This window comes from Bufo gargarizans, chromosome 4 (assembly GCF_014858855.1).
Source record: "Bufo gargarizans isolate SCDJY-AF-19 chromosome 4, ASM1485885v1, whole genome shotgun sequence".
Classification (NCBI taxonomy): Eukaryota; Metazoa; Chordata; class Amphibia; order Anura; family Bufonidae; genus Bufo; species Bufo gargarizans.
Window position 1 is genome coordinate 215,031,225 of NC_058083.1, and position 14,927 is coordinate 215,046,151.

Below are 14,927 nucleotides of genomic sequence, written 5' to 3' on the forward strand. Positions count from 1 at the left end.
ACCAGGCTCTGGGAGAGAGACAGGGGAAGGGTCACCTCCTAGCTAATCCCTGACCTCTTTCCCTGCACTGCTCAGCCCACATGCAGACCTTAAAAGGGAGGTATGATGTGTCCTCGTGCCTGGGCTGACAAAACCCTAAATTCCCTGAGATGGTGAAGAGGGGAAATAGGAGCAGCCTGCTCGCACAGAACCTGGATGGGAGAGATGACACAAAACAACCAAACTTGAAATCACACTTATCTTTCGGAGCTGGAACAGACAGACAACCTTCCTTCCTAGCTTCCAAGACCACAATGATTTGTATTATCCGCTCAGAGCACTGGGCTGGTGTGCTATTTAAACTAATGACCCCACCCAGTGCACCTGATGAGAGGCGGATCCAGCACAGCTCCAAAACAAACACTAAACTCGTGCTGCTATCCTGGCCGACCTTCGCACATAGTCAGAGAGGGGCATGACAGTACCCCCCTTCTACGGGTGACCTCCGGACACCCCGGACCAACCTTATCCGGATGGGACCTATGAAAAGCCCTCACCAGTCGACTGGCGTTGACATCCAACGCCAGAACCCACATCCTCTCCTCAGGACCGTATCCCCTCCAGTGCACCAGGTACTGAAGGGAGCCCCGAAGAACTCTCGAGTAGAGAATCCTGGAAATCTCAAACTCCAAGTTTCCCTCGACTAGAACAGGAGGAGGAGGCAATGTCGATGGTTCCACCGGTCTCACGTATTTTTTTTAGTAAAGACCTGTGGAACACATCATGGATCCTCCAAGTCTGCGGAAGATCCAGCCGAAACGCCAGAGGATTGATCACCGCAGAAATTTTATACGGACCAATAAATCTTGGACCCAGTTTCCAAGATGGCACTCTCAGTTTGATATTCTTAGTGGACAACCACACCAGATCACCCACACACAGGTCCGGACCAGTCACACGTCTCTTGTCAGCCATTCGTTTATACCTCTCACCCATCCTCTCCAAATTCCCTTGAATCCTCCGCCAGATGGAGGATAAGGCAAAAGAGAATCTCTCCTCCTCCTCTGGCATCCCAGAGGAACCAGACCCAGAAAAGGTACCAAACTGAGGATGGAAACCGTATGCGCCAAAAAATGGCGACTTACCCGTGGACTCGTGCCTATGGTTATTCAACGCAAATTCTGCTAAGGACAAGAATGAGGACCAGTCCTCCTGATTCTCAGCCACAAAGCACCTCAAGTAGGTCTCCAGGTTTTGATTAGTACGCTCCGTCTGACCATTCGACTGCGGATGAAAGGCCGAAGAGAATGAAAGTTAAATGCCAAGCCGAGAGCAGAACGCCCTCCAAAACCTGGAGACAAACTGCGTGCCCCTACCAGAGACCACATCCGAAGGAATACCATGCAATTTCACAATATTATCCACAAAAATCGGCGCAAGAGTCTTAGCGTTAGGCAGACTCGTTAGTGGTATAAAGTGAGCCATTTTACTGAAGCGGTCAACTACCACCAAAATCACTGTTCTCCCTAAGGAACTCGGCAGATCCATAATAAAGTCCATAGACAAAATGCGTCCAAGGACGAGACGGAATAGACAATGGAAGAAGTGAACCAGGCGGTCGAGTATGAGCAACCTTTGACCGAGCACAGGTTTTCACAAGCTGTCACGTAAATCTCAATGCTCTTACGTAACCCTGGACAGCAGAACCTCCGGGATACTAGATCACAGGTGGACTTACCACCAGGATGTCCAGCGAGAACAGTATTGTGATGTTCCTTGAACACCTTGTATCGTAGGCCTACAACCTCCCTGGGGGACAAGAACCAGGAGCCCCCTCCTGGGCTCCCAACACCTCCATCTCAAATTCAGGGTACAGAGCAGAGACCACCACCCCATCAGCCAAAATCGGCGCAGGATCTTCTGAATCACCTCCCCCAGGAAAGCTGCAAGACAAGGCATCTGCCTTGACGTTCTTGACCCCTGGGCGAAAGGCAACCACAAAATTGAATCTGGTAAAAAACAGTGACCATCTGGCCTGCCTAGGGTTCAGACGCTTGGCAGATTGCAGGTAAACCAGATTCTTATGGTCAGTATACACCGTAACGGGGTGAGACGCCCCCTCTAACGAGTGACGCCATTCCTCAAAAGGCCAACTTGATAGCCAACAACTCCCTATCTCCAACATCATAATTCCTCTCGGTGACCGAGAGCTTCTTGGAGAAGAAGGCACACGGGACCCACTTGCCAGGAGATGAACCCTGTGACAGCACCGCACCAACCCCCACCTCTGATGCATCAACCTTCACTACAAATGGCTGAGACACATCCGGCTGCACCAGAAAGGGAGCAGACGCAAAACGCTCCTTAATAGCCGAAAAGGCCTGCAATGCCCCATCTGACCAGACAGACATCGACTCCCTTCTTGGTCATATCAGTAAGAGGTTTTACTATGGTAGAATAATTCGAAATACATTTTCTATAATAATTCGTAAACCCCAAGAACCGCATCAAAGCTTTCTGATTCTCTGGTCGGTCCCACTCCAGAATCGCCCGGACCTTTTCAGGGTCCATACGAAAACCGGAATCAGAAAGCATGTATCCCAAGAACGGAAGCTCTTGCACCGCAAACAAACATTTCTACATTTTGGCATATAAAACTTATTCTCCCGAAGGATCGTCAAAACCTGTCTCACACGATCCTGATGGGTCTCCAGATCAGAAGAATAAATTAAAATGTCATCCAGGTAAACTACTACGAACCTCCCCACCAAGTGATGAAAAATATAATTGACGAATCGCTGAAATACTGCTGGCACGTTCGTCAACCCAAAAGGCATCACCAGGTTCTCAAAATGACCCTTGTGAGTATTGAAGGCCGTTTTCCACTCATCCCCCTCCTTGATTCTGATCAGATTGTAGGCCCCTCTCAAATCCAACTTGGAGAACACCTTGGCTCCAAAAATCTGATCAAAAAGATCAGAGATCAAAGGCAGGGGATCCCGGACTGTAATACGGTTCAATTCCCGGAAATCCAAACACTGTCTCAGTGATCCATCCTTTTTCTTCACAAAGAACAAACCTACTGCCACTGGAGACCTAGATGGTCTAATATGACCCTTTGCCAAACTCTCGGCGACATACTTTCGCATGACCTCTCTTTCGGGTTGAGAGAGGTTGTAAAGCCGAGACTTAGGCAACTTAGCCCCCGGAATGAGATTAACTGGACAATCATAGTCTCGATGAGGGGGCAATTCCTGAGCCCCACCCTCCGAAAAGACATCCGCAAAATCCGAGAGATACTGAGGTAAAGCCATAATGGACACACCAGAGATAGATGTGCCAAGACAATTATCCAAACAAAACTCACTCCAACCAATGATTTGTCTCGCTTGCCAGTCTATAATTGGGTTATGTCTAGTCAACAATGGCAACCCCAAAACTATAGGAGCTGGCAAATCCTTCATGACAAAACAAGAAATAATTTCAGCATGTGAATCACCCACCCTTAAGTGAATACCATGAACAATGTGAGTAAGGCTCCTTTGAGAAAGAGGGGAAGAATCAATTGCAAAAACACAAATCTCGTTCTCTAAAGTGCAAGTACTTAGTCCTAGGTTTTGAAGGAAAAGAAAGTCAATTAGGTTTACCCCAGCACCACAATCAAGGAATACATCAACAAACATTTTTTGACTCTAGCGCCACCATAGCTGGAAGGAGAAAATGGGAACTGCAGAGAGCTTGCATACCTGTCTGTTCCACCACACCATTCATACTACCAAGTGTGAGGGAAGTTTTTTTTTTTCTCTTCCACCTGTGGTTTAACATAAAGACAAGAAAAAATAAAATGACCCCTCTTTCCACAATAGTAACAGATCGTGCACTTTTCTAAAGTCTCTACTAATAACAGAATGGCAAGATATCTGACCTAACTGCATGGGTTCCTCCCCTACCCCAGAATTATAAGTAATATCACCCTGGGCAGCAGGTGAGACAAAACCACACGCAGGAGGGATCCCTTGCACGGAGCGACCCTTACACCTCTCTCTGATACGTCTATCCAACCGTATAGCCAAAAGACATTGTATTCTCTAGAGTATCTGGGTACTCATGAAAAGCCAGGGCATCTTTCAACCTTTCAGATAACCCCTGACAAAATTGACTACGTAACGCGGGGTCGTTCCACCCCGACTCAGTAGCCCATCTCCTAAACTCTATGCAGTATGTTTACCCTGTAGTAGGTTACGCAATTTCGATTCTGCCATCGAGACCCGATCTGGGTCATCGTAAATCAATCCCAGGGCTTTGAAAAAATCCTCCACCGACCGGAGGGCCAGATAACCGGGCGGCAGAGAAAAAGCCCAGGATTGCACGTCCCCTTTAAGCAGAGACACGATGATACCAACCCTCTGATTTTCATTACCTGACGAAAATGGACGCAGTCGAAAATACAATTTGCATGAATCTTTAAAGCGGAAAAAATCATCCGTACCCCCTGTAAATTTCTCGGGAAGAGCGACTTTAGGCTCCCCACCAATTTGACCTGGACCTGATGCCAGAACCCTCTGACACTGTGTGACCGAACTACACAGATCCGCAACCTCTAGGGATAAACCTTGCATGCTGTCAACCAGTGCATCAATTGACGCCATCACAAAACCGCTGAGTAATGGCAGTCACAGTATGGCGGATTATAATGTCACGGCGGGCGTGCACTCAGACTCACAGATAACCCACCAACCAGGCTCTGGGCGAGAGACAGGGGAAGGGTCACCTCCTAGCTAATCCCTGACCTCTTTCCCTGCACTGCTCAGCCCACATGCAGACCTTAAAGGTAGGTATGATGTGTCCTCGTGCCTGGGCTGACAAAACCCTAAATTCCTTGAGATGGTAAAGAGGGGAAATAGGAGCAGCCTGCTCGCACAGAACCTGGATGGGAGAGATGACAAAAAACAACCACTCTTGAAATCACACTTATCTTTCTGAGCTGGAACAGACAGACAACCTTCCTTCCTAGCTTCCAAGACCACAATGATTTGTATAATCCGCTCAGAGCACTGGGCTGGTGTGCTATTTAAACTAATGACCCCACCTAGTGCACCTGATGAGAGGCGGATCCAGCACGGCAAACACTAAAATCGTGCTGCTATCCTGGCCGACCTCCGCACATCGTCAGAGTGGGGCATGACACCAACGGGAACCAGCAGAGAAGCAGATGCCTGGACCCCAAGCGGAATGGAAGCATGGCGGTCTCAGGCAGAGCTGCACACAGACTACAGATGCATACAGGCTAGAGATTCCCCCTCCGGGGAAACCAGGGACCCTCTCACGAAGGCAGGAGGTACACAGGAAAGGAACAAAGGCAGAAAGGCACTACAGGCAGACATGAACAGACAAGGAACAGAAGCAGTTAGCACTGCCAGGCTATGAGACGCAGTTGCGCACTGCTGGGCAAAAAAGGAACGGACAAGTATAACATACAGGGCAGGTACAGAGCAGGAAAAGTTAACCCCATCAGAGCAGGAGTACAGAACCACAAAACACACAGTCTGCAGTGCAGGACATTGCCCCTGGCAACCAGCATACACGGAAAACACTGCAGCCAGTACGCCAGAGCACAAACAACCTGAGAACACTGACAGACAGAAATATCAAGGAGAGAGCAAACATACACAGGCAGCAGTTTACAAAAGACACCGCAGCCAGCACGCAGCCCCATGCAACCAGCCTGCACAGAAGGCTGCCTGTACACCAAAGGGGACGCCGCCAGCCTACACGGACACAACTGTCACAGTGAACTGCACTGTGACAATAGGTTTGTTTTTTTGCACTGTTCACATTACATGCGATTTCTATGTGTTTTTGAAATTTTCGATCACTGACATTTACTTATTGAGGAGTGCATATTTTTAGTGCCAAGTTATTATGATAAACGTTTTTTCACTTGAGTAGTCATAAGATTATGTACGTTAATCAGCACATATTGCAATTTACGGATGGAGAGATTTTCACATGATTGTTAATCGCCTTTTGCATGTTGTGAATGATATTGTATAGGGTTAGATATGAATTGGGTAATATAGCATGGTTTGAAATCTTTTTATATATGCCTATTTTAATAAACAGATTTGGTTTTATTGGGTTATTAGTGCTGTTGTACAGTAGTGCACATGACAGTTGCTAAGACTCCAGGATCTTCAGCTCTGCAGTCATTGTGGTCCAGTACATGATTGATGTCACTTGACATTGATTGATCCAGATGAGCTGCCTCAGGTACAGGCTTAGATGCCAGGGGGAAGGCCGTTGAGACTGCCTATACACCGATGGCCTATGTCCCAGTTTAGAATCGTATACATAAGATTCCTATTATGGCTTCTGATTGGGAGATGGCCCTTCATAACACCCATGTAAGCCCTATGGTTAGCACCCCCTAGCAAAGAGATACATGAAATGTACATCGGGGGCACCAGAAAGTCTATTGGAAACTGAGCAAAGTGGTCAGAATCAGCATGCTGTCATACAAATATATGGTTAAGTGGTGAGCGGGCAAGGACTATAATTCCACGGTGGTCTGACTGTGTGAAGGTATACAGGTATTAGCCTCAGTAGTAATGATATTTACTATATTTATTCTATATCCCATGTAACTGATAATGCTGTGCAGGAAGGCGAAAAGGGCCATCATTGATGGAAGGTATGTGTCACCGAGATTCCTGGCCTCGGTGAGGTAAAAGCCAGTAGTTTTAAGTGTCAGCAGCAGCTAGTGCTGACTGACACGGTTTTGTTGTTAGTATGGCTGTAAAGCCGAGCTGGGCCGTCTCTTACTGGGAGTAGCTAAAGTGCTGGGTGGGTGACTGGACCCCACGCTCCAGGCCGGGTTTTTTTTGGCCTATATAAAACCCAGCCAGCAGTCTCAGCTGGGTGTGGTTTATCCTCCATCTGACAGAGAAGCTGGGGAGTCTGTTTTGGGACCTGTAAATTTGTGCCATGCTAAAGGGCCAAGAGCCGCATGCCGGGAAACAGGTCCCTAAAGCCTGCTGTGGACTGCGGATAAAAACTGCTAACTAGGTAAGATTTTGTTCCATGGACATTGCATGGTGTGAAACACCAAGACTGAACGCTCATTTTGTTATTACCAGAGTGTTCATCCCCTTCCTTCCCAGGCCAATGTCTATATAACTGCAAATGACTACCATATTTTCTGCTTTGTAAGGGTACTTTCACACTAGCGGTTTTCTTTTCCGGCATAGAGTTCCTTCACAGGGGCTCTATATCGGAAAAGAACTGATCAGGCATATCCCCATTCTGAATGGAGAGTAATACGTTCAGGATGCATCAGGATGTCTTCAGTTCAGTCATTTTGACTGATCAGGCAAAAGAGAAAACCGCAGCATGCTGCGGTTTTATCTCCGGCGAAAAAAATTGAAGACTTGCCGGATTCAGCATTTTTCCCCATGGGAATGCATTAGTGCCAGATCCGCCATTCAAAATACCGGCACGGTATTGCGCAGCCCGGTAGAAATGTGAAAAAAGATACAAGACGGATCCGTCTGTCCGCATGACAAGCAGAGAGATGGATCCGTTTTTGCAATGCATTTGTGAGACGGATACGCATCCGGATGTGCCTCACAAATGCTTTCAGTCACATCCAGATCAGTCGTCGGAACTGCCCGCCGGATCACACTGCCGCAAGTGTGAAAATAGCAGTAAGGATCTAATCTGAGGATCTAAGAGTGTCTTATAAAACAAAAAATATGGTAATTCGTTTCTGAGACAGCCTACATGTATTTGATATGTTTCACTGGACCTCTTAGACCTTTTTTACAGTTCAAAATTATTCAACCCCCACTGAAATTGAGTGTTTTGGCCAGTTTGACATTAATTTTGATCATTTCAGTCATCTTGTTTACAATTAATTCAAAGAGGCACTTGTAAGTCAGACAAATATAACATAACATTTATAATGAAATAACCACAAATGTCTTTTCTGTGCTCACATCATTATCAGTTTTATTCAACCCCCAAGTGACATTCAATCTTAGTACTTAGTACAACATCCTTTTCCAGTTATAACAGCTTTTAAACGTGAAGCATAGCTTGACACAAGTGTCTTGCAGTGATCTACGGGTATCTTCGCCCATTCTTCATGGGCAAAAGCCTCCAGTTCAGTCACATTCTTAGGCTTGCGCGCTAGAACTGCTTTCTTTAAGTCCCACCAGAGGTTCTCAATCGGATTTAAGTCTGGTGACTGCGATGGCCACTTCAAAATGTTCCAGCCTTTAATCTGCAACCATGCTCTAGTGGACTTGGAGGTATGCTTGGGATCATTGTCCTGTTGAAAGGTCCAACGTCTCCCAAGCCTCAGGTTTGTGACGGATTGCATCGCATTTTCATCCAATATCTCCTGGTACTGAAGAGAATTCATGGTACCTTGCACACGCTGAAGCTTCCCTGTACCTGTAGAAGCAAAACAGCCCCAAAGCATGATTGACCCCCCGCCATGCTTCACAGTAGGCAAGGTGTTCTTTTCTTCATAGGCCTTGTTCTTCCTCCTCCAAACATAGCGTTGATCCATGGGCCCAAACAGTTCTAATTTTGTTTCATCAGTCCACAGAACACTATCCCAAAACTTGTGGTTTGTTCACATGACTTTTGGCATACTGCAGTCGACTCTTCTTATTCTTTGGAGACAGCAAGGGGGTGCGCCTGGGAGTTCTGGCATGGAGGCCTTCATTACGCAGTGTGCGCCTTATTGTCTGAGCTGAAACTTCAGTACCCACATCTGACAAATCTTTTTTCAGTTCCTCAGCAGTCACACAGGGACTTTTCTCCACTTTGCGCTTCAGGTAGGTCCTATGGTGTCTCTTGGTATGTTTAACATCTTTGCAATTTTCTTATAGCCATTGCTCTTCCTATGAAGAGAAATCACCTCTTCTCGTCTTCCTGAACTATTCTCTTGACTTCACCATGTTTGTAAACACACCAGTAAATGTCTAGAAGGAGCTGAGTATCACAGTCCTTTTAAATCTGCCTAATTGGTGCTTATTATGCTTGATTGCTGATCCTTGACATCCACAGGTGTTTTCAATACCTGATCGAAAACACTTGAATGAACCTCTGTTCTTAAGAGTGGTAGTCTTTAAGGTGTTGAATAATTGTGTCAATAAAGAAATCACAAAAAAAAAAACATTTAATACTGTATTACAAAAACAATTGATGTCATTTTAGTTGCATTTGGTTCTTTAAAAAGTCCTTGTAAGATTTCATTCTGAACACAATTATAAATGTACACAAAATTCCCTAAAACCCTTTACAGCATTGGGGGGGTTGAATAATTTTGAACACAACTGTATTTGACATAAGATGACAGTATCATACCACGTTCCAAATTATTAAGCAAAACAATATTTTTCTCTGATTTTCCTAAATGGTCGATGCAAATGACAGTCAGTATAATTTATGAAGTCATCAACCATCAGATTTAAAATCAAAATTTTTATTGAACAAACCTCCCAATGAGAACAGTATTTTTTAACAAATTAAAACACTCAACATGCACTGTTCAAAATTATTATGCACAACAGAGTTTTCAAACATTTTATAGGTTGTAAAGAAATAAAAATGGTCATTTGTTGTATTTGCAGCATTAAGAGGTCACTTTTAGGGATGAGAGAATTTCATATTTTGAAGTTCGTGTGCGGGTTCGTGTTGTGATGTTTACTGAGTTGCGCTATGGATTCAGTTATCACGGACCATAACGCAATTCCATGACAGAATGCATAACGGAATGCCTCTAAAGGCATTCAGTTATTCATTCCGTCATAATAGAAGTCTATGGCCTGCATAACGAATCCGTCCAGTTTAGGTTATACATGAGAGGACTCGGCGGCGAGGGAAACGGGGTAAGTATATTACCTGTGAGGGGCCTGGCACATGGGGGGGGGGGGGGGGAAGGGGGGGGGGGGGGGTTGTGAAATTGGATAACCCTTTTAATTGAAACACCAAAAATTACAAAATTACATTTTTATGACACTCACAAATCAAATTGGTGAAATAATTTGGAATGCCGTGTATTATTTAAAAAACATTTAAGAAAAAAATGAAAATTATGAAAAAAAAATAATCCTTCCCAACTCTTACAAAAAAGTTTTGTCTTAAACAGCTCTTAAATTTTTAAAACAAAGGAAAAAAAGTGTGTACATTTGTATATTTTACACACAAAGTTTGCTATACTAGTGCTAGAACTAATATTATTTGCATTTTTTAATCTAAGAAAATGTGCATGCGTGTACGTACTGTAATATTGCTAAAACTAGTAACTATAGCTATTAATTTTTTTTAAACCTTATTTTACTTATTAATTTTTTTAATTTAACAAAAGTGAATTAAACCCTTCCTGCCACAGTCAGCACATGGAGGGGTTAATGCACAGCCTACAGGCTTACAGTTAATTTTACAGTCAGCGACGGGGCACTGGCAGATAGAAATGAAATGTAACTCAATGCTTTTATACATCAGGCTTCGGTTAGCAGCCTACTGCCACGACACAAGTCGTGTGGCAGTAGGCAAAGGGTTAAATAAAATGATATTTTCAAAGGGAAAAAGGTGTTCGATTATTCTTTAAATGTTTATGGTATCGAAGCTGCTCCCAGTAATGGCTGATGTGAATATTATATAAGATGACAGACTTTTTTATTTTGTTTTCCATTTTTGTTGCATTACCGGTTTAAATCAAAATAACGGTGGCTACATGTGTATATCAAATCCAGAGAAGCAGTTCTGGCATTTCATCCAGATGCATCCTGTAACATGTATCCGTTAAACGCTTACCATAATACTCCATGGGTGAGATGCCACTGCTACAGCCTAGATTTAACCGATATGTCAGGAGCTTTTCGCGGTGTATACACTTCATGGAAACCATTGTGAAAAGACCCTTTGTTAATGTATTTGTTCAAAGCACATAGGATTATAGTTAACATAAAATATTACCTAAATTCTAAATAAAAAAATATCTGGCCAGTTCAATGTTAGAATTCCATGTCACCCCTAATGCAAGCTCAGTAGGTTGTGTGTGTGCACCCTTCCCAGAAGAGAACATGTGTGTTATTATCTACACTATTCACATTAGTGAGAAAGTCTGATCTATGCATGTGCATATAATGTATCTTCCAGTAGCCATACACAATGTGTAATCTGCACAATTTACCTGCACTCACCAGTCCAGATACTTTGAATTTGATCTTTCTCAATGATAGGAAACGCCACTGTAACCTCATTAAATTCTCGGAGAAATTCTTCCTTTTCCACCCAAAATTCTCCATCCTGAAGTTGAGCTAAAAATCGAGAACTTTCTGTCTCGTCCATCAAAGCCCAACTGTCACCACTAAAGTAGGGGATAAAAAGGGAAAAGGATGTAAATACATATACACTACATGGTGTGGGGATTCGCTTTGGTAGGCAGGGTAAGCGGACACAGTACAGAGGCAAAAAACAAGGTTCAAATCAAAGTTCAGTGTTTATTCACACATAGCCAGAAAACAAGCCAAAAGAAAGTGTTCAGTCTTGGTGCCTGTTCACACCACACAAAGTTCACAGTGCAAAAAGACGTCACCTGGTCAGCAGATGATTTTCACCCAGAGTCCGCAGCAGTCTTTAGTGGCCTGTTTCCCCAGCCTATGGCTCACACAAACAGATCCCTCAGTGTCTCAAACCACAGACTCCTCAGCTCCTCTGTCATGGAGGATAATTCACCACCTGAACATGCTGGCTGGGTTTTTTATATTCCAGCCAAAACCCGGCCTGGAACAGTGGGGAACAGCCACCCACCCTGCTCTTTGGCTGCTCCCAATAAGAACCGGCCCGGATTGGCTTTACAGCCATTCTAACAGTTGAAGTGTCAGATTGCACTACAGACCTGACACTTCAGGAAAAACCCGGTTCTTACCTCACCAAGGCCAGGAACCTCGGTGACACGTATCTTCCGTCAAAGACGGCTCCTTGTTCCTTCTTACAATGGACAATGGTACTAGGACACACCTCTTAAAGTGCTGAATTCAGGAGTTTTATTCAGTACCATCGCTATTGGTGTATAAAAATCAAGCCTTTACAAACATTTGTGAAAAAAGGGGTCATTCAAAAATTCTAAAGATCTCACTGAACTCCAGCGTGGTACTGTAATAGGATGCCCGTGCTGTAACAAGTCAGTTCAAGAACTTCATTGGCGAGTGTTATTAATTGTAAACGGGAAGCATTTAGGAATCATACCAACTTTAAAACCACATAAAGTTACAGAGCAGGGTTGCATATTGAATAGAAGTTGCTAACTCTCTGCTGACTTAATAACTGCAGAGTTCCATTCTTCCTCCGGCATTAACATCAGCACAGTTACTGTGTACTTGGAGCTTCATGATACGTGCCACAGAGGCAAAACAGCAGCAGTACTCCCACCAATAGCAATTATATCCTATAGTGCCCCTACAGTGCCCCCAATAGTAATATCCACCAGAAATAATAATACCTCCATAGTGGTAATTCTGTTCCTAAAGTCACCCAGCAGGAATAAAGCCCAACATAAAACCCCCAGTAGTAATATTTCCCCCTATAGTGTTCCCCATTAGTAGTAAATCCCACCATCATACCCCCACAGTAATAATTTACCATAGTGCTCTAGTAGTAATAAATCCCACCACAGTGCTTCCCAGTAGTAATAAAGCCCAACATAGTGCCTCCAGTAGTATTAAAGGCCATGTACACCTTTGGAGGCAATCTTTGTTAATGATTGCATTTCACTCATTTTTGGCTACAAAATCATATTTGCAATTGGTCTTCATTAAACATTTTGAGCCATTCTGTCACAAAAAATAACTTTCTCTAGCTGTGTGACTGGTACTGTCACCTTCTGCTGGTCATCCAGTAACCCTTATCTACAAATTACTAAGAGGTCATAAACACTTATGTAAGCCACATTCTTATCAGTAAGATGAGGATTGAGCTTTGATGAGTGTTTATAATGTCAGAGAGCAGAGATAAGAAGTCTGTCTGCTCCCTAGATGACAGGAAGAAAAAAAAAAAAAAAAAAAAAAAAAAAAAAAAAGGCCACTGGGTGCTGGTACAGCATCTCCGCTCTGTACACAAAAAAGGATTTAACCCCTTCAGCCCCCCTAGCTTAAACACCCTTAATGACCAGACCACTTTTTACAATTCTGAACTATACTACTTTCACGGTTTATTGCTCGGTCATACAACTTACCACCCAAATGAATTTTACCTCCTTTTCTTCTCACTAATAGAGCTTTCATTTGGTGGCATTTCATTGCTGCTGACATTTTTACTTTTTTTGTTATTAATCAAAATTTCCCCCAATTTTTTTTTTGTGCTAAAAAGACATTTTTCACTTTCAGTTGTAAAAGTTAAAAAAAAAAAAAAAAAAAGACATTTCTATATAAATTTTTCTCTAAATTTATTGTTCTACATGTCTGATAAAAAAAAATGCAATAAGTGTATATTTAATGGTTTGGGTAAAAGTTATAGCGTTTACAAACTATGGTACAAAAATGTGAATTTCTGCATTTTTAAGCAGCTCTGACTTTCTGAGCACCTGTCATGTTTCCTGAAGTTCAACAATGGCCAGACAGTAGAAAAAACCCACAAATGACCCCATTTCGGAAAGTAGACACCCTAAGGTATTTACTGATGGGCATAGTGAGTTCATAGATCTTTTTATTTTTTGTCACAAGTTAGTGGAAAATGTTGATTTTTTTTTTTTTTCCCCTTATAAAGTCTCATATTTCACTAACTTGTGACAAAAAAAATGAAAAACTTCCATGAACTTACTATGCCCATCACGAAATACCTTGGGGTGTCTTCTTTCCAAAATGGGGTCACTTGTGGGGTAGTTATACTGCCCTGGCATTTTAGGGGCCCTAATGCGTGAGAAGTAGTTTGAAATTCAAATGTGTAAAAAATGTCCTGTGAAATTCTAAAGGTGATCTTTAGAATTTGGGCCCCTTGGCCCACCTAGGCTGCAAAAAAGTGTCACACATCTGGTATCGCCGAACTCAGGAGAAGTTGGGCAATGTGTTTTGGGGTGTCATTTTACATATACCCATGCTAGGTGAGAGAAATATATCTCTCTAAAAGTCAACTTTTCCCAATTTTTTTGTCATTTGACAGAGATATTTATCTCACCCAGCATGGTTATATGTAAAAGGACACCCCAAAACACATTGCCCTACTTCTCCTGAGTACAGTGATACCACATGTGTGACACTTTTTTGCAGCCTAGGTGCGCAAAGGGGCCCAAATTCCTTTTAGGAGGGCATTTTTAGACATTTGGATTCCAGACTTCTTCTCACGCTTTAGGTCCCCTAAAATGCCAGGGCAGTATAAATACCCCACAAGTGACCCTATTTTGGAAAGAAGACACCCCAAGGTATTCCGTGAGGGGCATGGCGAGTTCATAGAAGTTTTTTTTTGTTTTTTTTGGCACAAGTTAGCGGAAATTGATTTTTATTTTTTTTTCTCACAAAGTCTCCCTTTCCGCTAACTTGTGACAAAAAGTTCAATCTTTCATAGACTCAATATGCCCCTCAGCGAATACTTCTTTTCGAAATGGGGTCACATGTGGGGTATTTATACTGCCCTGGCATTTCAGGGGCCCTAAAGCGTGAGAAGAAGTCTGGAATATAAATGTCTAAAAAAATTTACGCATTTGGATTCCGTGAGGGGTATGGCGAGTTCATGTGAGATTTTATTTTTTGTCACAAGTTAGTGGAAAATGAGACTTTGTAAGAAAAAAAAAAAAATATATAAAAAAATCAATTTCCACTAACTTGTGCCAAAAAAAATAAAAAATCTATGAACTCGCCATGCCCCTCAAAAGTGATCTTTTTATAGCGCTGCAGCAATTTTACAGTGTTTTTGCAGTGATCAGAAAAAAAATATATATT

At 43.1% G+C, this 14,927-nt stretch overlaps 1 protein-coding gene across 2 annotated transcripts in view; it reads right to left on the reverse strand.

Moving 5' to 3' along the window:
• The window catches only part of CAPN10 (calpain 10), a 47,496-nt gene that overhangs the window by 18,976 nt on the left and 13,593 nt on the right, over positions 1 to 14,927 (reverse strand). For both annotated transcript variants that reach the window (XM_044289795.1, XM_044289794.1), the window contains exon 6: positions 11,196 to 11,362. In XM_044289795.1, the coding sequence (XP_044145730.1) occupies positions 11,196 to 11,362 (167 nt within the window). The remainder of the gene's footprint in view (positions 1 to 11,195; positions 11,363 to 14,927) is intronic.